General features: G+C 38.9%; 1 protein-coding gene and 1 long non-coding RNA gene across 4 annotated transcripts in view; one reads left to right on the forward strand and one right to left on the reverse strand.

Moving 5' to 3' along the window:
- pot1 (protection of telomeres 1 homolog) overlaps positions 1–22,603 on the reverse strand; it is an 82,649-nt gene that overhangs the window by 48,732 nt on the left and 11,314 nt on the right. For both annotated transcript variants that reach the window (XM_034588798.1, XM_034588797.1), the window contains exons 2-7: positions 15,073–15,206; positions 13,513–13,585; positions 10,985–11,085; positions 5,999–6,106; positions 4,242–4,316; positions 938–1,064 (exon numbers count right to left, since the gene is read on the reverse strand). In XM_034588798.1, coding sequence (XP_034444689.1) covers positions 938–1,064; positions 4,242–4,316; positions 5,999–6,106; positions 10,985–11,085; positions 13,513–13,585; positions 15,073–15,192 — 604 coding nt within the window. In that variant the 5' untranslated portion in view covers positions 15,193–15,206. The remainder of the gene's footprint in view (positions 1–937; positions 1,065–4,241; positions 4,317–5,998; positions 6,107–10,984; positions 11,086–13,512; positions 13,586–15,072; positions 15,207–22,603) is intronic.
- LOC117763576 lies at positions 268–22,525 on the forward strand. Of its 2 annotated transcripts, none has more exons than XR_004614186.1 (3): positions 268–278; positions 11,935–11,940; positions 22,417–22,525. It is a non-coding gene; the product is annotated as an uncharacterized LOC117763576 (long non-coding RNA). The 2 variants fall into 2 exon arrangements; XR_004614187.1 differs by lacking the exons at positions 268–278; positions 11,935–11,940 and adding exons at positions 8,269–8,278; positions 20,264–20,268.

Genomic DNA, 22,603 nt, shown 5'->3' on the forward strand with positions numbered 1-22,603 from the left:
TACAGCAGCAAGAGTCAAAAATACGTCAGCAAGTAATAAGTAACATGCAATACTTAAGTGTAAGGAATATAAAAAATAAATAGAAATATAGAAACATATGAATGTAATTAAACTAGGATATGCAGTGTAAAGACAGGACAGTGCAATGACAGGTAATTGATATATGTAATTGTTTAGTTTTGAATATCAGAAAAATCGTATTATATATTATTATTCAAAAAATATATATATTAAACAAAAAAATGTTGATTCATCAAAACAAACCTCTGATGCACACTGTGTGTGTGTGTGTGTGTGTGTGTGTGTGTGTGTGTGTGTGTGTGTGTGTGTGTGTGTGTGTGTGTGTTCTGACTCAGCACTGATCACTTCATGAAAGGTTCTCTATTCTTTTCTGCCAATCACATGTGACTCAAAGGAGGTGAAGTGGTTTATGTTTTATGTTCCAGGATGCATTTTCCAATAATAAGAATAATAAGATTAATAATAGTATCAATCATTCGTACATTTTTAAAAGCTTGCCCCGCAAAAAAATCTGTAACACTGCTGCAGAAGGTCTTAATGTCTCTGTCCGTGGTGCTGAAACGGTTGAAATGTTTTACTCTGTTTGGTTTGAACTGCTTTTCACATACTAACAAACTTGTTGCTATTTTAAGCAATATGAGAACAAGACAATATTGAGAATATTGTTATTGAAATATGACATATTTTGTATTTTAGTTGTTGTAATATTTCATTTACACAGAGTTTCTTGGTTTAAAATAGTTTTTATACTGTTGACATTTTATTCAATGTATGTCTGACTTGCCTACTAAATATCAGCATTTTAGCATAGCTTTTGTGAGCATGTTAGCATGCCGATGTTTTGTTTTGTTTTTCTGGACTCTTTATTCTTTGGTCACATATTTTGACTATCCTTTGGGCTGAGGCTCACACTGACCTGTTCCCCTGCTCTTGAATGGCTGTTTGAAGAAGACCACCACTCCGTACACGTTGACGACTGATCCAGCCTTCAGGTCGCCCAGTCCCACATATGTATATTTGGGGGTCTTGGTATTCCTGGAAACCTAAGGATAACAAAAAAAGAATTTACAAAAAAGACTAGCAGTCGATGTCAGCATGCTATGCTACATGATGTATGCATTTGTATAAGAAGCGAAAAAGCAGTCTGGGGATGGGAGCAGACTATGATGGAGGACAGATCTAAAGTTTTACCTACTTGCTGAGTGACAATAAACATTTTTATGAGAGTTTTCTATTTAACCTTGGCGTCCAAACAAGCGTCATTTCTTGAAACCACTGAACAAAGCAACAGATTTTTCTATTGAGCCTTCTGAACCTCTTTCACCATTTCGTCAATCAGATGTGATTTTTGAAGAGAATAACGATGATCTGAAAAATGAACATTTGCTCAAACAGCAGAAAACCGGAGAAAAAGTCTATCCAAACATTTATTTAAGAGAATTTTTTCTAGAGTACAGATCAAACTCACACGAGTCTTAAAACTTTCATCCCAAGCTTATGAAAAACTCAAATCTCCTATATATTCTCAAACAGTGTGTGTTCTTCTGTCTGTTGTGTCCGTTAATTTATTCTGTTTGAAAATGTTAAATCATAGCTACACCTCACTGGTGCTCCATATTATTAATCTGTTATTAACTTAATATTCTACTTCCTAGGGTTGTAAAGCAATTTGTATGCATATTTTATTATACAACTGAATTTTTAACAGATCATCTCTGCAGTTTCTTTACCCAGAATTCCGAGCTGACTTCCATGTTCGCTGCAAGCTGACAGTCAGACAGGCTTTAATCATCGGTCATGTTTTTTTTTACAGTTTTGCTTGACATGTGTAGACATTTTTTATTTGTGGAAAATGTCTACACAGTTATGATCTGTGTAAAGGAGTTTTTGACCATCCTTGGACATTACATCTGTACACTATTAGGAGAATTGAGCATGCCTCATTCCACAGATACTCCCTTCTCTCTTCACAGTACCTAAGGTCAGGTTATAGATAAAGGACCAACCAACAGTACATTGTAGTGTCTACGCTCATGGACTTTCATATCCTATTCAGATGCCCCAGACAGAGAGGCACCAACTCCAACTCTTTCCTGCATTACATCAGTAGCAAGACATAAGGACCCAATGTGATTAAGGAATGCATACTTTAGGCTTAACTATCCAATAGGATGTGAACACCTACATGTAACATAGAGTGACAGCAATACTAGCCTTTCATGGATGTGCTGTTAGAATGGGTGATGCAAGTAGAGGGAGATATCATGGGGATGCTGTGGGAGACATCTTCAGACTTGGAGGTGACACTTGCTCATGTTACTCTGTTAGCGTTTGTTTCACCTTCTGGTCTCCTTGATGCATCAAGTCTACATTAAAATCTTCTGCATAAGACATCAACTGCTGCCTGAGTTCTCCTTTCACCAGCTTCCAGAAAACGTCCATAACAATCTGAATGGTTAATTTTCACTATATTTCACCCATTCAAATCTAACCTTTTGCAACATTTAGTATTCAGGATTGTCCATAAGCTTTTATTTCAATCCAAAAAATGGAAGCTAGTAGCTTTATAACTTTAGCATGTTCCCACTCAACATTATTTCAAAACCTGCTGAGGTATGGGCAGCTCTCGAAAAAAATCCCTGTTTGTCCATTAAAAAGGTTTTAGCGGGCATTGCTCGTTTCTCTCATGGGTCTCAAAATGACCAGACTGTCAAAACTGACAGGAGGGAGAAGGCCTGAAACCTCAGCAGCATGCATGTTACCTGTGGTTTGAGTCAGCAGGATACAGTAGGATCATTTGTACCAAAAAACTCATGGGACGAACACCTCTGATGTAATAAACTGGTGCCTACAGGGAGTTCATAACAAAAATTGTGTGATTCTGGTATTTATTTGCGGAAAATGTCCACTAATAATTCAGTTTGATGTATCTCATCTAAAAACACAGCTTAAACCCTGTTGCTAGCATCATTTGTTTGAAACAGGAAATCAGCTCTTATTCTGTATCATAATATCAGTTTTAGCTCTAGGGGACTGAATGTTGGAATTCTGCACTTTGGTTTAGTCCTGTTTGATTCGGCTTCTGTTTTTATCAAATTAATCAAATTTTTCTGTGATCTGATTTAATGAATAGGACAACCCTGATTTCAATAAAACCATGAGACATGATTGTGACGAGTCTTAGGCCAAATGTCAAGAATCAGCACAAAACAGTCAAGTGAATTACAAACCGTTGATGTTTCAATTTGTAATTGATATGACAAAGTTGTTATGTGATGTCAAAAAATATTTTATGAGGAAATAAAAAGCCAGAAATGTATGGGATATTTTCCCTCTCTTAATGCAAGTGTGTGGTCTTTTAGTTTAAGAGCAGGACTTATTGATTTCACATTCAGATTTTGTAATGCTTTCACTCAAAATACTGCGCTTACACTCAATGCATTGCTTGTGCTAAGATTTGCTCTGCCTTTATTCAAACTATGTGCTTGCACTAAACTCTCCTTTTCATGCTCAAGCTGCTTCTTTGTGCACGTCTGCGCTCAGATTTCTACTCTGCTCTTTTTGTTTTTAATATTTCTAGTTTGTTTTTCTGTATGCAAATGTTTTGTGCAATATGTCTGTCAGATTCCCAAACCAATAGCGTACCAAGTGTAGTGTCCTGCCCTTGTTGAGGCAATTTTGCTGTTCGTAATATTCCCATAAAATACAGGGAAAAGATTTGTACGTAAAAGTACTACACTGGTCAAAGGACAAAAACCCTGAGGATAAAATATAAGCTTCTGCACTTATAAGAGTAACTGAACAGCACATGTGGACACTAAGCAAATGCTAAAGTATCTTAATTTGATCTATTCGTATCATTGCATGGAACTTTCTTTTGTAGTACTATAGTATTGTAAACTATTCTCATAACACCTTTTTTTTCCACTTAGCTTCTACATGTCCTGCACATGCGGCTGATTTAGATTTCTACATTACAAAAACTATGAATATTATTAACTATGTATTTATAGAGGTTTGGAGACCCAAGTGTCAAACACTGTCGTGACTCCTCGCCTCATCATCACCACTGCAGAGACCAGGGGGTCTTGTGAGACCCTGATCCAGCCGAGGTGACTCTGGGACAGTCAGCCGCTGACAAAAAGCGTCCTGACAGATACAAGACCTCAACAGCCCTACTCCCAGCAGCCTCTGCAGTTAACCAAGCCTCTAAATCTGACCTCAGAGGAGAGTGTGGCGCTTCTCTTTTTGGCCAAAGGGGATCTGGGGTCAGGAGGAGGCGACAGGCGGGACACCTGAGGGATGGAGACAGAGATGTGAACAAAAGTCTCAATGATGTGTTTTCAGTCAACAGTCACCGCAGCAGACAGACTCTACTGATTCTGTAGCAGATTCTACTGCTGCTGGAGGAAAAGCAGAAAAATTAAAAAGAAACAAAGGAGGAAGGAGAGTGGAATTATATTAGTAACATATGACTTTCTGATGAATATAATCAAAAACAATATAGAACGACGGAGTTAAATCTAATCTGTCAACACAGATAATTTGTCACATGAGGCACTGGCTATCCTTAGCCTCTTAACCATTCAATTCAATTTTATTTGTATGGTGCCAAATCATAATATACATTAACCCTAGGCCCTTTAAATTGAAGGTCCAGACCTTAAAACTTTTTTACAGAGAAACCCAACAGTTCCCACAATGAGCAGCACTTTGGCAACTGTGGAGATAAAAGACTCCCTCATTAAATGGAAGAAACCTCTAACAGAACCAGTCTCAATTTGGGCGGCCATCTGCCTCGACCAGTTGGGGTGAGCTAGATGAACTCGATGAGTCTAAAACAAACCATTCAGGCTTGGTTTCTTATCATTGGTATCCAGGATGATTTGATGTGAATTTATTCCACGCCAATACTTTTCTTATATCTAATAGTCAGCATGGTAGTTGTTCTGAACCAATCAGACAAACTGTATATACATTGTAAATAATGTTTTTCGAAAAAACTTGTGACATGTAAAATGTCCAGAAATCAACAGATAAGTTCGTCTTTCTCGATTTGAGAAAACATATTGTAGATGTAGTGATGGCTGAGCCTGCAGGTAAAACATGAGGAGGCTGTAAAATTCATCAGACGTGTCTCCAGTGGTGGAATGTAACAAAGTACATTTACTTTGTTACTGTACTTCAGTACATTTTAATGATATCGGTACTTTAGGTAGATTTATTTTCAGGTACTTTTCACTTTTACACCAAGACATATATCAGCAAATATCTGTACTTTCTACTCCACTACATTTTTATAATGCATTGTCTTACATTATTTTTTTAATTTTTAGAAGTAATCAACGAAGAGAGGGGAATTGGTTGACTGATCTAATCAGAATGGGCAGGTAACGTTAGACCCCACCTTCTGCAGCAGCAGTACTGCTGAAGACACACCTCAAATAGACTTGAAGGAGGCACCGCCAACACTGATTTAAAATTATGTAGTAGCCCGTTTCATTAGGGAACAGGCTTCACTCAACAAGTACTTTTAATTTGAATACTTAAAGTATATTTAATGGACAGGGTGAAAGCATAACTTCCTTGGCAGAGGAAGTAACATCCAGGCAGTATTAATGTCTGTTCAAAGTGATGCTAAGTTTACCTTCTTTCCTTATTGTTGAGTAGTTTTAATTTGTCATTTTATGAACTCATCATAAATTATTGGTCTGAAAAGAGTCAAATCTTAATTTGAATCCTAACAAGCAGCTACAACTGTCAGATAAATGAAGTTGTAAAGTAAAATATTTCCCTCTAAAATTCAGCAGAGTAAAAATATAAAAGGGACATTTACTTCAGTAAAACACTAGTGCCTCAAAGTTGTACTTGAGTAGTCCTAGAGTAGACTACTAAAGCAGGGATCCTGTTCAAACTGTATATGCATACGTACTGTACATACATCAAACATAACTTGGATGTATACAAAAGTGCTCACATAAAGACAGGCTTCATCTCCTGACAGCAGCAGATTACAGTGGTGCAGGTTGTCCTCATGACCTGTGGAAGATTTGGCCACAGTGAAGCCAGAGGCCACCACCACGTCCTGAAGGAAAACACAAGATAATCAACAACAAGCAGAGAAACCAGGGATTAAAACTGAGAGAACAAACACTGATAAATATACATTCTACTCCCCAGAGGGAGGACAGATTGAAGCAGCAGATGTTGCATCTGGGGAGACGTTAAATAAGACTTCACAACAAACCACTACTGGTGTGAAAAGTGGAGATTTCTTTTTGTTTGGCGTGCCAGCTGCCCCCAAGACGGCTTTAAAGCCTCCGCTCAGGGCTGACAAAGAGACAGCAGATAGTCTGAATAATCATGTTACGGAGACACAGCCTGACGAGACCGCTGTGATCTACAGCAAAGCACGGCGGCTCAGACAGCGATGACTTCCCTGCCCTCACCAAGGTTTATGGGGCTTTGGGTTCCATCAAGACAGCACTGTGGGGACACCAAAAACACCATGAGATGCTGCTGAGAGGAGGATTATCCCTGATGTGCTCACTGTCCCCACACAGATCACAGACAAAGTCACGGCTCTGTAAACAGCATCCTAGGTGCTGCTGTGTTCAGCTGAGACAGTATCAGAGCAGACCGAATCCAAACCGTGACAGCGAGCTGGAGCAACCACCATTCTGAGTCACTTTGTGTCAAACAACAGACCTGATGCATGAAGGAGCAAATTAACAAAGTGTGGAGCAGCACAAGCTCAGAATCTTCTTTCAAACTGTGACAGTGGAAACAAGTTGTGACCATGACACTGACACTGACCATAATCACCTTTTAAGGTTAACATAAGCTGCTTTCAGACATGCACTGAACACCGGAGATACTCCTGACATTCTCAAGAAGGGCTGGATGTGTGCACACAAATGTCGGAGTGAGAGTCTCCGGACTTTCTGCAGACTTTCTCCAGCCAGGCCCCTTGTAAAAAGAGAGTTTTTGGTGATAATGGCCGATGCCAGTGTTGATGTGTTGCAAACAAACACGTGATCTCCGCAGTGGAACTTATACGTTACATCCTGTCTCTGCCTGCTGCATCAACCCTCGCCAGATTTCTGTGTTGTTGTGAACGTGTCTGACCGGAGAACCTCCTGCGTTTTTCAAGTGTGAAAGGCAAAGTCCGGATCCAATTCTCCAGACATCCTCCGGAGGTCATGTCTGAAAACGACTATGGTGAACTTGTAAGCAAAAATGCTTAATTACACATCCAGCATTTACAAAGCAACAGTGTCAGTAACATAGAGTGGTGTTTGTGTCCACCTGATGAGTATTAGTCCAATAATCACTCTTGTTTAGCTCTGTTTATGATCTCCACCACTTTCTGAGGAAACTGTATGACTCTTAAGCAAGTAACTGCTCCATGATGTTTAACAACTTGACTGTGTGTGTCTGCTGTTTGCAGAATATCTGCAAACTGGCAGTAAAATTGACACCAGGAGAGCAGTGAGAGTAAAAAACAACAGTAAATATACGGACCAGACAGCTGAACAATGAGCTGAAACTAAGAGAAACTATTTAAATAGAAACATGGTTTTCACATTGTCATTTGATAGACTCCTTATGTTAAATATTAAATAATATTTCACATCAAACTATAAAGCTGTAAACCTTAAAAGTTCAGTCCTGGTTGAGTTGGTGATACCTGTGGTTACCATGCCAACAGCGAGTGTGGTTTACTAGTTCAGGTCCCACAAGTCTTTGATTAGCTTGTTTCTCTCAGAAAAAAAGAACAGAATCTACTGGTGATGCCATATATTTCATTGCTTTTGTAAAGCTGCTCTGGTTGAACAAAGCAGTAACAGTAAGATGTTCCATTTGCATTAGAATTAAATTAACAGGGTTGTTACATTTCCCCTGAAACTAAAATATATGGTGTTTTTGCTCTTCAGGTTGTGGGTCCTCCTCCCTCTAGTGCTTGGCTGTATAAAAGAGGCGGAAGAATTTCAGGACCTCTTAGCAACTTTTGCATCCTGCTTACTTCCATAGTATTTGTGATTTTTTTGTCAGGGGCCAGATTAGTATAAGAAAGTCATCTATTTTGCTCTGACTCTGTTATTGTACGTTACTTCCATCATTTGTATTTACTAGTAATTTGAACACACAGCCCACAAGCTCTTTTTGGGTGTGCACTGATGGGGAGGTTAAGGACTCAACTTTAATAATTTTTTATTAACTTATTTAAGTATTGTGGTTTAAGTTTTTATGGTTGGTTGGTTGGTTAGTTAGGGTTCATTGGTTTGGCATTTCTTTAAGTTCAATTGTCTATATCTGCAAATAAAATAAAAAACATAAAATAAATATTGTAAAATTGAACAAACACATTTCTCATAGTTCCACTTTAATCTGCTCGCTTCTAAACAAACCTGGGGCATAACACAATCGTGTTACATCTGTGACTTCAAGTTCTAGACCTTTACTGTCAATATACAACAATAATGCAATTACATTCTCATCGTTGTGTGACATGCACCCACATACGCACAAACATTCTTTAAACTGACAAAATCAGCTTTACTCATCCATGAGAATCACTGAATGTGTAGTTTCCTATGACGACCTCCTGCAAATAAAACCAATTTGAATCCAGCACAGGAACCATGACTATTCAAAAAATTTGATTTCATGAAAATCTCCAGGATTAGAACTTTATTTTCAGTGGATTACAGCTTGGAGTTTAATGTTGTTTCTTTCATTATTGTCCAACTCTACCTCCAAATAGAGTTATTTAGATTGTCTGCATAAACTGTCGGCATCAACTGGGCTCCTTTATTTTTTCAAATCACTTCCAATTCTTCAGGAGCTTAACACAGCACAGTGCATATTTTTTACAGTACACAAAATGTAAATTCATTTAACGTTATGTAATTCTTCCTCCTTCTCCAGCTTCAAGGGACGTTTGTCTCTGACCTCCTCTCTTCAACAAGAGCACTTTCTCTACATTCATATATTATGAAAAAATCTGGTAAATGGAAAATGAACTGTATTTATATTGGGTTTTTATAGTCTTATTGACCACTTAAAGCTATTTACACTAAATGCCATATATTCACCTATGCACATCCATACACACAATCTCATACCGATGCCACAGCCATCAGGGGGATTTGGGTTCAGTATCTTGCACAAAGTAACTTCGACATGTGGACTAAAGGAGCTAGGGATTGAACCACCGCTCTACTTCCTGAGCTCAGTAAAAAATATAATATAATATAATATAATAATATATTACAAATTGTCCCAAGCCGGTTGTTTAGTTATGATAAGAAGCGAAATCGAACATGAAGCAGTGAGAAGGCAGTTAATTATACCTTGAAAAGAATTCAATTAAAATCCAAATTCACCTTTACACTCAAGGTGAATTGCTTCATTAAAAAAAATTATCCAATTAAAGCAGAGGAACCTTAAAAGACGTTTGTCTCGTAAGAAAGACATGTTTTGAAATGTAATCAGAATCATCATTATCTTCATCATACTGTAATCTTTCTCTCAATTCCTACTAAGTAAAACTGAATTTAGTTTCATATCTTTCAATTTAATTTCAAAATTTTGTTTCGCTCTGAAATGTAGAGTAAATAAAAACAAAAACAGAAAGTTTATCCTTAAACCGTCTACTTCTGGGAAATATTTGGCACATATATTCGATTTTCTCTCCTCTAAAATAAAATGGAGCTGTTTCGAAAATAATCATCTGTCCTGTTTCAGCAGTCGATAGCAGATGCACCACAAAAGCGAAATAAGAGAGGAAAATGTGATTTGGGGATTTTTTGGGATGTTATTTACTCAAAGATAAGCCTCAAAACAACTGAGGGTGGAATCCCATTGAAAATCCAGGGTAATGTACAAGCATGTCATTTTCACTACTCTGTTTCTTTTATATTCATATTTACAGATCAACTTCTGTACATTTTCTCTTTTTTCTGCAAAGTCAAGGTCAATAACCAATATTCTTCCAGTTTTCAAATTAAATTTTTCCAAGAAGAGGGATTATATTTGATTGAAATTAGTTGCAGTTATGTGCTCACCTTTGAAAAGTTCTTTGTGCTTTTTGCTTGAAAATTGCTCTATAAATTAAATTGTTATGATTATTATATCAGCGTTATGCAAGAGAAAGCGTCTATAGAGTATGTCGTAAACTACTGTTGCCCTCTTGGAATTACTGCTGTGGTAATTCATATTATACTAAATTTGTCAAGATAACAGGTAAACTTAGAGTTAGTATTAAACACAAATTGAAACCGAGATTGCTCAGCCAACGGGGGCCGTATTTATAAAGTATGATCAAATATATTCAATATAAAAAAGCCAGCTAATCCTGTCTCGAGCCTGAGCCTGTTTCAGATAAAAGACTGAGTCTGTCTGATGCTGAGAGAAGCAACCTTTTTTTAAATTGACAGTGCCAAGCAAACAAATTATTTACTGATTATTTACCCCTCTGCAAAGTATTGCGGGACATCGAAATTAAGTTGGAGTTGTCTGGGAAGGTGAAGACTGTGTAAACTTTAACACCAGCAGTGTTTGTTAACACTTAGGTGTCAGAGAAGAGAGTGAAAAAAACTTCTGACTGTAAATTAAGCTGCTTTCAGACGTGCACTGAACTCTAGAGATTCTCCGCAGCTTCTCCTGAAGACGATGTGCGAACGCAAATGTCCGGCTTAGAGTCTCTGGATTATCTGCAGGCTTCCTACGCCTGGCCCCCTATTATAAAGTCCACAGAAAGTTGGGAGAATCCGATGTGAGAACAAAGTGGAGAATTCCCCACTGGATTTGCAGTGAGCGAGCTGATGACACTTCTAACACACATAACACTTGCATTAAGAGATACTTTACACAACAACAAGTTCTTTACCTTCATTAAAATATCAGTTTATAAGTCGAACCTCATATATATATATATATAGTGACTGAGAGATCCTACCCCTTGACTGCCAGCTTTATCGAAGTCTTTGGCCAGTGATCCAAACAGAAGGATGTTAATGGACTGGTTCTGTAATGAGGTATTTTGCTGGGAGTCTTCTTCTGAAAAACAGATGCAAGAAAGGACAGGAGTCAGCATAGAGAATAAGATGAAGATCACGGGGTGCTGATCATGTATGCTAGATTCATATTTGTAACTACGGATTTGTTAACATTAACTCACAGAGATGGCACAAGACATGACAGGCAGTTCTGATGACCGTACAGTCCTACAATAGGACTGAATCTAGATTGAAAACACATAACTGAGGCCTACGTAAGTCTAAAAACACTACTCTGGGTATTTTTTGGAATATTTTGCTGTCCGCCTTTTTACAAAATCTATGACAATCAATAGAAACTCTGCAGAGTGTTAGCAAATCTTCACTTTGGAAGACCTTTGTAAAAATCTCTGTTTAATGGCTGCCGCACACAAGAAAATGTTCAACTCTTGACCGATTTTAAAAACATGTGAGACCACAGACATGACAGATTTTGAATCTTATAATGTTCAAAAAGCACACACTGGGCGATTTGGCCAGAACGTCAGACCACACACTTGGGATCTCACAAAAACTTGCGAAATCTTCTTCTGCTTCTTCAGATTTTATAAAGCGGTATGCAAACAAATTTAGGTGCATTAGCGTGACCTTCTGACCTGGACTGTGGAACACTTGTGTGATTGAACGTGACTTCAGAAGGAAATAAAACAATAAAATCAAACATGTTTGATATTTACAATTCGGGATCGGGTAGGCTCTGACTAAATTGGTAGCATTATGATTATTTTGAGAACCCCTCACACTTTAGGATTATTTGGGCAGATAAACGGCACAGAGTGACCTCCAGTCAGGAACACCCCTGTGTTTGTCGGGTCTAAAATTGGTCCGATTATCTTCTAGTGTGCAGTAGCATTTAGTGAAATAAAATACTGTTTGTGTGTGGACAAAAGGCCCAGACTCGGGAAAAGGTTACATCAAAATATCCCCATCAGTGTTTACAGGACACCAGTCCTATCTCCAGGAAAAAAACAACTCCATCTAATTTGGTAACAATGCATCGTAATGGACCAGCAGTTTTGTGTGGAGCTCCTCAAGGCTCAATTCTTGCATTTCTGTTAATTCATATTTACATACTTTAGTTATTTAATAAAAAAAAAATCAGAATTGCCAAAAACATTTTAGTGGTTCTGTTTTGTTCTGACCACAGACAAAATACAGCATTTAGGGTATTCTCAATAACATACCAGCAAGTTAATGTAAGCATCTCTCTACAAAAACTTTAAAGACTTAAAAAATAGAAATAGCAGAAACTTTAGAGTGGGAGTCACAAACCTAACAAAGCACCAGGAGGTCAAGCCCTGTACTAAATCTGAAAGTGTCTATAACCCAATAATACAGATGAGGAGGACCTGTTCATCCTGCAGCTAAGGGACACAGCCAGGTGTCACAGAGTTTAAAGGAACACAAGGAAGAATGTCCCTGCCACAATAAGAGCATTGGTTCTCTGTGGCTCTTTAATCAGGCAGCTCAGAGATAAGAAAACCACAGACAAGACAACAATGAGACACACTAGCCTCCATCTGCTTCTACAATCCATACCAGCTTAAAAGCTTAACACACACACCGTTCTGACACATCCACACACACATAGCAAACACTATAAACTCTGCAGTAATGCAGAGCTTATAGTCTCTTAAGGCTACTAGTTTTACTGCAAATTTTCTATGTGACTGTATGATTGATCTCATTGTTTTCAGCAGCAACAGCCAACAATCCTTTATAAACCCACCGTACATGAGTAAGAGTTTTTATTAACTATCAAACGTTTCACTCTTAACCTAATGACAGCCCTGACTTTGAGAAAAATAAATCACAATAATGATATTATCACATTATCTGAATGTTCGAAATAACGATAATAATAATGATAATAATAAGGCAGCTTCATCTTAAAATTGTTTATTATACGTTTTATCTTTTGTGGCAGATGAATTAGGCTGAAAATGCAACAAAAGGCTAGTAAATACTAATACCTACTAGGGTTATGAGTGTACATGATGATGCCATTGATGATCAGAGCGATCATAGACCAAATTTTACATTCATTTATCAAATTATTTGTAATAGCAGTGTTAAATTGATATTCAAATTAATTTGGCCCGCTATAGTTTTTTGTCTACATCCTAAATACAACACATGCAACTGCTGCACACACATGGACACACACGGCTATGATTGCTTCATTTGTGTGTTAAAGTCAATATTACAAATACAGAGAGGAGAGAGGAGAAAGAAGATTGCTGGCAGTCAATATGGACTACTCATGTAAGTGGATAACTTCAATGTTAACTCTTACGCTTAATGTTTGCTCCCTCAATACACATTAATATTGAAAAATATTTCCATATGTATATCTCAGAATAGCTATCCAGTGAATTTGTTCATGCTTCAAGACGTTCTGTTGTGGAAATGTTTCCAAATGTTTTACCTTTGATGATCATTTTCAAGATGAAGTCGTCAGCTGCTAACGACATCAGCTGGCCTTTACAAATCACTTTCCCCTGGAGAAAAACAAAACCAAAACCAATAAACTCAGAGACAAACTGAGGAGCATTTAGTTCTGACTGAAGCTCTGCGCGGTTTGACTGTGAGCCTGTCACCGGATCAAAGCCACGTCAGAAAATTGTGTCGTGCTGATGAGTGCCTCAGGGAAATGAGCTGCAAGACAGACGGTGGATTATTCTGCTGCTTTAGTTTTCATAAATATATACTGGCAGAAAACTAATCAAGAACAACAAAACAGCCTTACTTAATGGAAAAAATGAATTAGTTGGATGTAAACAGATGGTGGCAGGTGAGAGATGAATAAAAAGGGAATAACTCATGAGCTCTACATGGTGAGCTACACAAAAAATTGTGAATGAAGATGTAAGTCATAAGTCTTTATAAATTCTATGCACAATGAGTATTTAGGCAAAAAGCCAAAACCAATAAAGAGAAAGATACCTGCCAGCTGAACCAGTAATCCAAAAAGACAATTTATTGCAAATTAACTTAATGGTATAATAAAACACACTCGGCTATTGCTCAATATTAGATGATCAAATTCAAACTATTTAAAATATTTGCAACATGAAACTCAGGTTACTAATTAATTCAATATTGCAATTAAGTGTTTTAACATCTGACAAAGGCGTAATGCTGAAAATGTTTTATTGTCCTGAAAGGGATAGTTCACCCAAAAAGATCAAAAGATTCCCTCATCATCTACTCACTACTATGCCGATGGAGGGGTGAGTGAAGTGGTTGAGTCCATAAAACACTTTGAGTTTCAGGGGTAAACAGTTTTGCAGCCAAATACCATTGAAATAAATGGTGACCACTTCTTTAAAACAGAAAAAACTACAGAAAAAAATACAGAAAATGCCTCCATACTGCTTCTGTGGTCTCCGGAAGTCCCAACATTCAAATTTGTTTTTGGCCTAAATGTCCTCTGTTATCCTCAGCCCGAAGCTGCTTTGACGTTCACGCTCAAACTGCCCAAGCTCTCGACTCAGTTTCATCTCTACAATGCTATCAGCGATGTCTGATTGTTCACTTTCCTCCATGTTGTTTCCCCTTGTTATTAGCAGATGTGCCTCTTCTCCACAGTTGAGTCTCACTCTCTTGTCTGTTTTGTCTTAATTTGTCTTTTCCGTTGTGTTACATATGTTTTGTGTTATATGCACTGATAGATATAAAACAAGGAATTATCTTTTCTGTGTTATTGTCCATTTAGGTTTAAATCTATCTTGATGTTGGGAGGGAGTAGAAAGTACAGATATTTGTGTTAAAATGTAGACAGTAAAGGTATTGTCAGAAAAATACAGTACATGCACCTGAAATATCTAATTAAGTACTGAAACAAAGTATTTATTCTTCTTTTACTTCCTACCTCTGTTTAATCGGATGAACAGACAACCCAAAAACATGAAAACTCAAGCTACTATCCCTGTTGCAGAGCCCTAATAATGAAAAGTCTCCGATCATAGTACTGCTGTGAACAAACCTTGACTGATTTGTTTGAGTAGTCCGTCTTGGTGGTGATGAGCGGGATGGGAATCCTGGTTTGGTCTGTTGGTACCTGAGCGTGGGGCCCCGCCCTCTCCGACAGCACATAGACAGGCATGACGTCAAGGTGACCTGGAGAAGTGAATCAAAAAATGCAGACACATAAGCTGTATCTCAGTTCAGAGGCTGCATCCTTCAGAGTCCACATCCGAACACTGATTAAGTCACAGCGGTCCAACTAGACTGTCCCATTTCGAAGGGTGCTTCAAATAAAGCTGACAAATGCTACCTTCCTTCCCCGATAACTGAAAGCTCCAACGGATGGATCCTTCCCAGCCCGACCTATCCCAGGATTTATTGCACTTTGCTGACAAACCGTAGAGGAAATGGCGCTGGTAATTGAGACTTTAAATGCTTGAGTATTACCCTTCAACTCAACCAAACACCTACCATTATACATGGATTAAAACTTTCTTGTCGTGTTAAACAGCTCTATTGCGAGGCAACAGCAAAAAGGGCGGGACAACCTGGTGATGCTGATCACTGCCGTTGTAGACCAGACGGTCTCATTTGGGTTTGGCCTTTCCAGTCCACGTGGCTCATGAAGAACACCTCATTCGTGGACTGACTAGACAGTGTACTCAGTAGGAGCATAGCAGGAGGGTTAAAGTCTTTGAGGCGTTTCAGAGAGAAACGTAGGAAAGCGTTGGCCATGTTCCCAGCAGGTAGAAAGTTGCTTCCTGTCAGAGCTCGTTAGTTTGATTTCGGGCAGATTTGACTGCCCGAGTCCCTCTGTGGTACCTCTTTGACCGAGGACGGCAGAGCAGGAACAGCCTGCGAGGCAGACGAGCTGTTCACTCTACCGTACAGTCAGCCGCTCAGTCAGGCAGAAAACCCAGCCAGAAAAAAAAGAAAAAAAAAGAATCAAACAAACCTCTCTGATTTAGACCAAAGGGGAGCAACCAGAGGCCTGAATTACAGCAGGTTGAGTGATTCATTCATGAGTTCAGAGCTGGCCTGTGTGAAGGTACCATATAATTTCTGGGTCTGACCTACAAGTCACATCGTCAACTCACTGTGGCTGAAAACTTCACAAACCTCACAGGTCTGCACCTACAACCTGCAGGCCATCGCCCCAGACAATAGAGCTGCAGCCCAGATGGATTTCAACACTCTAAACATCAAAATATGTCTTTTCTGGTCAAACTGATTCATGTTGCACACAAATAAAAACAGACAAAAACAGCACATTCCTTTTAGCATCTGCACACAAATGTTCTACAAAAACTGCTGAGGATCAACATGTGATATTAATCATGACATATCAGATTCATAATGTGTTTGTGTTTGTTCAGTTAGTCAAATCTAATTTTGTCCATTCTCGACTGCATGTTACAGTAAAGAGTTAAACGCATCACAACTTAAGAAAAGCAGACAAAACCGACAAAATGCAAGCAAAAACTCTTGATGTTCATCTTTTTCACAATTTGTCACATTTAGGAATTTCAACCTGAAGAAATTCATAGATGCATTATAATAAATACTGAAAGTCACAAAAAATAAAAAAGGAAAAGAGTTACAACACAAAATATATAGTATATCATTAGGGTCAATAGGGTTAAGTTAAACTGATGAGAACATCCTAAAGTGTGTTCTCTGTAACCTATCAATGTAGACGGAAAATTGCGATAAATCTGACAACAATCAAGATTAATATTCTCTTTAATTTCTGATCTGATCTCTTTCTTTCTCTAAATGTTATACTTAATATCAATCATGAATAGGTTATACTAAGCAGAGCCACACATTTCTACAAAGGGCTGGGCGATATGGAAAAAAATCTTATCACGATACTTTTTTTCACATCAGGCGATATCGATATATATATCGCGATATAAATCAAATGAGCGCCACTGCACTGAGGCGCATGAACAAGTGACTCTGCTCCTCTGATGTTTTCTAATCACTCACACGTAGAACTGATCTATATATAAACCTGCTGAATTCATATTTATGTTCCTGGATAAACGGGGCGTCGCTTCTTCTGGAAACAATGAAGTTAAAACACAGCTTTGAGTCATAATCTGCGGGAAAAACTTCTGTCTGCAGGAGTTTGTGTGTCAGTGTGAGTGTGTGTCTGCTCGTCTCTGTCTCTCCTCACACACGAACTGATAATCACATGTATTTAGTTATTAATCGATGATGTCGGATCATGACTCTGAATAGTTCTGGTCACTTGAACCTGGATGTCCTGACTGTGCGCTTCATGTTACGTCTCGGGTTGTGTAGTAGTTTTAAACGTGTGTCTCAAACTCTAGAGTGAATCAAACAAACTCAAAGTAAATGCCAGTCCTGTCTGTGTCCTAATAACTTGTGATCCGTGATGGTGTTTAGTGTAACAGTGTAAAGTGAGCGCACGTCAGAGGGGGAGTGAGGAGGAAACAGACTCCGACAGAGACTCTGAAACAGGACGAGCGGACCTTTAATGAGCGTCTGTCCAGAAGCAGCTGTGGTTATAATTATTCAGCGGTGGAAAACCACTAAAACAATGAACGTAGTGGAAAACAAGAATCGATTATGTTCTGTCACTGCATCGATGCAGAGTCGTCCACCTCTCTGCAGGAGCCCAAACATTAACATGTGTGCTGCTGCTCCTACACTCTGTGCTGTGTGTGCGTCAACCAACTTGATGTGGCTGTAACTCTATTCCAGCCACGTGATTGGTTCGCGCTGCACTATACTCATTATTATTGACTGTTCGTGTTGTCTGTCAAAACATGGATGGAATGAGTTCTGTCAAAGTTATATCGACCATGTCTTATATTTCTATAGAGGAAAAGTTATATCGCAATAACTATCTTTATCGTTTTTTTTTAATCACCCAGCCCTATTTTTACATGGATAGAATCAGATAAATCTAAAAGCATCAGAGGGGCAATGCATATCCTACATGTATTATATTTACACCAATCATGCAGTGCTAACCTTTTTGATACCGTAATCATGCCATGTCCTGACACCATGTGATGACAAATGATTGGTTTATCTAAATAAGCTGTATATCGTCTCTCTAATCTTAGATCTCCGCTTTAACGGGAGAAAATCAATGAACAGATTCATTTTGATAATTGTGCTGCCACTGTAATATCATTACGTTATTACTACCAGCAAAATGAATGCCCTCATCGTTCAAACATTATATTGTCAGGATGAAGAGTACAAGCAGTCCAAACTATCCCCCCCCAAAATTTCACACTGAAATCAAATAAAACCATGGCCCCATTTGACCAAAACCACCTCTTTTGGTCAGACTAAATTGTTGTCATTGGTCCAGACCCTGCAGAGGCACCATTCACACACCTGTTATTTTGGTCCAGACTAAACAGAAAAGTCAGAGGGTCCGGACCAAACAGGGTAGGTAAAGATGCACCATTAGTAAACTTCCATTAGCCACTGCCATTCGCATTAGGGCTCTCACTGTCATACTGTCACAATCACATGTAGTACTGTTAAATCCTCCATGAGACTCCCTAAAGGCAGATTTACAGTTTTATCCAACTTTGCCAATAAAAACTTTCCTGCCATGCAACATCTTGATGATGCCATGACAGCGGCCCACCTGTGTAAAAAATCCTGACAGAACTTTGTCCATACATGCAGCAAGCTTACCTGTAGCCTGCTGCAACTGCTTTGTTGTTAGCTTCAGTAAATGAAGCCAACAAACCCTACAAACACACTCACGACAACAAAACCACCACCAAACCCCCACAGAGCAGCAACTTTATCAGAAACCACCAGACGGCCGTAAACTGTCCGCCTATCCCAGTGGTGGGAAAGCGGCTGATCCCTGCCAAATGTTTGCCGACTCACACCTCGTGAAGTTGGAGGCCTCCCTGTTCCTCTGAGCGTCACCGAAACCCATCGCTCTGCTGCTGCGGGACGCTCATTAACTCAGAAGGCAACTCAAGTTCATCCCAACATTAGTCATGAGGAACAGAGAGGCTGAGAGGAACAGAGGATAGATCTCCAAACAGCAGCTCGCTGCTGCAGCATGGGCACAGTGCAGCAGTTAGGACTGCAGACAAACATGGCTGCTGGGATGGGACGACACTCAGTGGTCTCACAGACAGAAATATTAACGATCCCTCGTCCCCCCAGAAGACAGTGTGACCTCCTGAGGGATGACTGAGCCAAACACAGCATCTCTGCCAGCACAATACAGTGAGTCACTTCTGGTTGTGGCTTCACGATCATTCATAAATGTGTCTTAAAATGCTACAAAATAAGGCTGATAAGTATTACTCAATTAAGTGACCATCAAATCAAAAAAACTTCTGGTATTGGATTGTTTTTATTCATATATTAAGCAAAAATATAAGTCTCTGCTTCTCCAGTGAGGAGTTGCTATAAATATGTTTTTTTTTAAAATCACAGTAAAGCATGAAGACATGAGAAAATGTCAAACAAAATAAATGTTTTCTTCAAGGCTGTGTGCCTTATGTTTAGCAGCCTAACATTGAAAATCCAGTGATCAAGACTGGGAAAAATCCAAATGGGAAAAAAAAACTATTTAGCAATTAATTTATTAATTCTAAACGTGCAGGATGCACGTGAAATTGATTTGCAGACTAGATCTGGTACCATAAATCAGGAGAACAATGTTAATTCTACAAAAGCGTTGACAACTAAGCTCTTAGCAGGGTGCCTATGACAAATTGCACACCTCTTCTTTTTTAGCTTTGGTTCCTCCCGACAATAATCATGTGTATGGACTCTCATTCCTTTTAGAAGCTGCAATCATTTTCCAGTCTATGGACAAATGACTAAATCAACAAAGACAGAAAAGGTTTGAACATTGGACATGTTTTGGTTTCTTCAACTTGCTTCTTTGTTTCTTCTTGTCATTAAACTTGTTGGCGGTCAGGTAGCTGCTGTGTCACTACAGGGTTTTCCTTATAATAGTACAGGGCTAGCAGTCCAGCCAATGAGAACCTAAAATAATTACATAAAAACATCCATTCATTTGGAAATAAACTATAATTTGAGCATCTGTGCACTGCTGTGTGGGGCAGTTCCAAAATGACAGTGAACCTCTGTGTCTTCGCCCCGAGTGACTTTTGCCACAATGCGAGTCCTTTATTTAAAGCGTGGGCGCTTATGAATCCCACTAATTGTCATGGTAAAAGAAGATAAAGTGTAGCGATGAATCATGCTCACTGCTCATGATGTGCTATTTTCGCAAATGCCATAAGGTACACGTCTTTTTTTTCTTCAATATTTAAAGATGTTCAGTAATTCTTTTCAATGAGTGAAACACTACTTTTGCATTTCTGAGAGGCTTGTGATTTTGCGCTGTATGTACCTGGGTATTTTGATGAGTTCCACCGGTCCTTAATTTATTTATTTTTAAAATCGAGAAACTACTAAGTTTCCATCCAAATGTTGTAAAACTTTAAAGAAAATTCGATATAATTGACAAAATAATTTGTTTGCATGTGCTACAATTATACATTGCATATGACGATGTATGCAGTGAAACAGTGTGTTATCCTAATTAGGATAACACACTGATGATTTAGGATCAAGATAAAAAGATCCTGTCAGATGCTGAAAATAAAAAAATTGCATAATTTTAAGATGATGGAATTATTGCATTTATGTTTGTTTCATGTATCATTCAGATAAGTGTCATGGGTCTGCAAATTCACAGGTAAAAAAAAGTCAATAGACTAATTAAAACTAAAGTACAACACTCCAGGTCACTGCACATGAGCTCTCTCTAACTCCCTGTATCTGTCCTCTGAGACAAAAATCAAAATTTTATACTTGCATGTTTAACTTTTGTTTTATAGTCTCCAATTTTCCAAAGTATACTCATTAATTATGGACAGAGGTGAACAGCACGCAGCCCAGTGTTGGCCAAAACCTGAAGGTTCATTTCTACAACATAAAACCTTCAGCTGCCACAGATGTACGCTCCAGCAGTTTCAACTTTTCAGAGAAAAATAAAAAAAACACACACAGCTCAGCAGGTGATTTCCGGGGGTTTTTATCAGGTCAGGAGCAGCTTGCGAGAGTCGAGCGGAGGGAGTGTGTCAGGGGAGAGCAGCTCTGCAGCGCTCATAGAAAGCCATTTATTAAAAGCCATTTAAAAGTACACTTCAACACTGAGTCACAGACTCTCTGTGGACTAGAGCAGACAAACACACTGAACAGAAAGACAGAAAGATGGACCCTCGTGTTTAATTTGTCTCATATCTACCACTACACTTCAAAAAGTAAACGGTGAATTTGGTTTTAAAGCCACTTGTTGCCGTTACTTCCGGCTCCTTGCACTATTCAAGCATGTAGCCTGGTTCCACACCTCTGAATCACTGTCTGCAGTTTAAACCTGATCTAGTTAATATCTAGATCAGGGGTCTTCAACACGTCGCTCCGATCCGCAAGCTACCGGTAGCTCACCAATAGGTTCACAGACTGTGTTAAAAAACCCGACGACAATAAATGCACCTCTTCCCACTTCAATTCAATCAAACACATAGATGTCCCACCCCCTCCAATACAAAATAATAAGATAGGCTTATCAGCTGTCAATAAAAAGGTGATAGTCCTGTCAACGTCTGAACCCAACCAATCACAGCAGCGAAGCAGCAAACCTGTTACGTTGCACGCCATCTGAGCTAAAGTATTGTGATGTCCTCCTCCACACAGATCAGGTGGCTGAGCAGAGGTAAGATACTGCAACGCTTTTGTATCCTTGCTGAAAGAAATCAAGGCTTTCATGGATCAAGAGAGGAGGACACTGCCCTCTTGTCTGATGCTAAGTGGCTGCTTGATCTTGCTTTCCTGACATATATGACAGAGAAACATAATCACCTGAACTCACAGTTACAAGGCAAAGACAAAACCAACTCTGACATGATCAGGGTTGTGAAGGCTTTTAAAGCAAAACTGTAATTTTGCCTCCAGCAACTGAAAAATAAAAGACTGCAACACTTCCCATCAGTGGTAAACATTTTGAAAAGCCATGCAGGGGCAGATCATGTGTTGGATGTACATAAGTATTGTGACCTCTTGGCCAGGCTAGGGCAGGAGTTTGAGGATAGGTTCAATGATTTAGATCAGCTGGAACCCTGTGTGGTATTCATTGCAAACCCCTTCATGGAGGTAGACCTCACAGAGCTTTCAGAGAAGATGACTGAACTGTTCAGTGTCAAGCCTGAGGAGATGGAAATGGAGGTTATAAATCTCCAAAATCATGTTCAGCTTAAGTCTCAGCAACACTCACAACATTTCTGGAGCCTTGTAGACCCAGAAAACTATAAGAATATTCACCAAGCAGTAGGGCTGAACGATTAATTGCATTTGCGATAAAATCGCGATATGATAAAACGCGATTTTCTAACCGCAAAGTGCGCGATTACAATGTGCAAAAGAGAGTAGGGCACTGGGCTGCATCAACATTTCATGCTGCTCTTTAACCTGTTACAATGGCCTCTGGCTCAACGGAACAGTCAGAAACTGACACA

Source organism: Hippoglossus hippoglossus, chromosome 6, assembly GCF_009819705.1.
Source record: "Hippoglossus hippoglossus isolate fHipHip1 chromosome 6, fHipHip1.pri, whole genome shotgun sequence".
Lineage (NCBI taxonomy): Eukaryota > Metazoa > Chordata > Actinopteri > Pleuronectiformes > Pleuronectidae > Hippoglossus > Hippoglossus hippoglossus.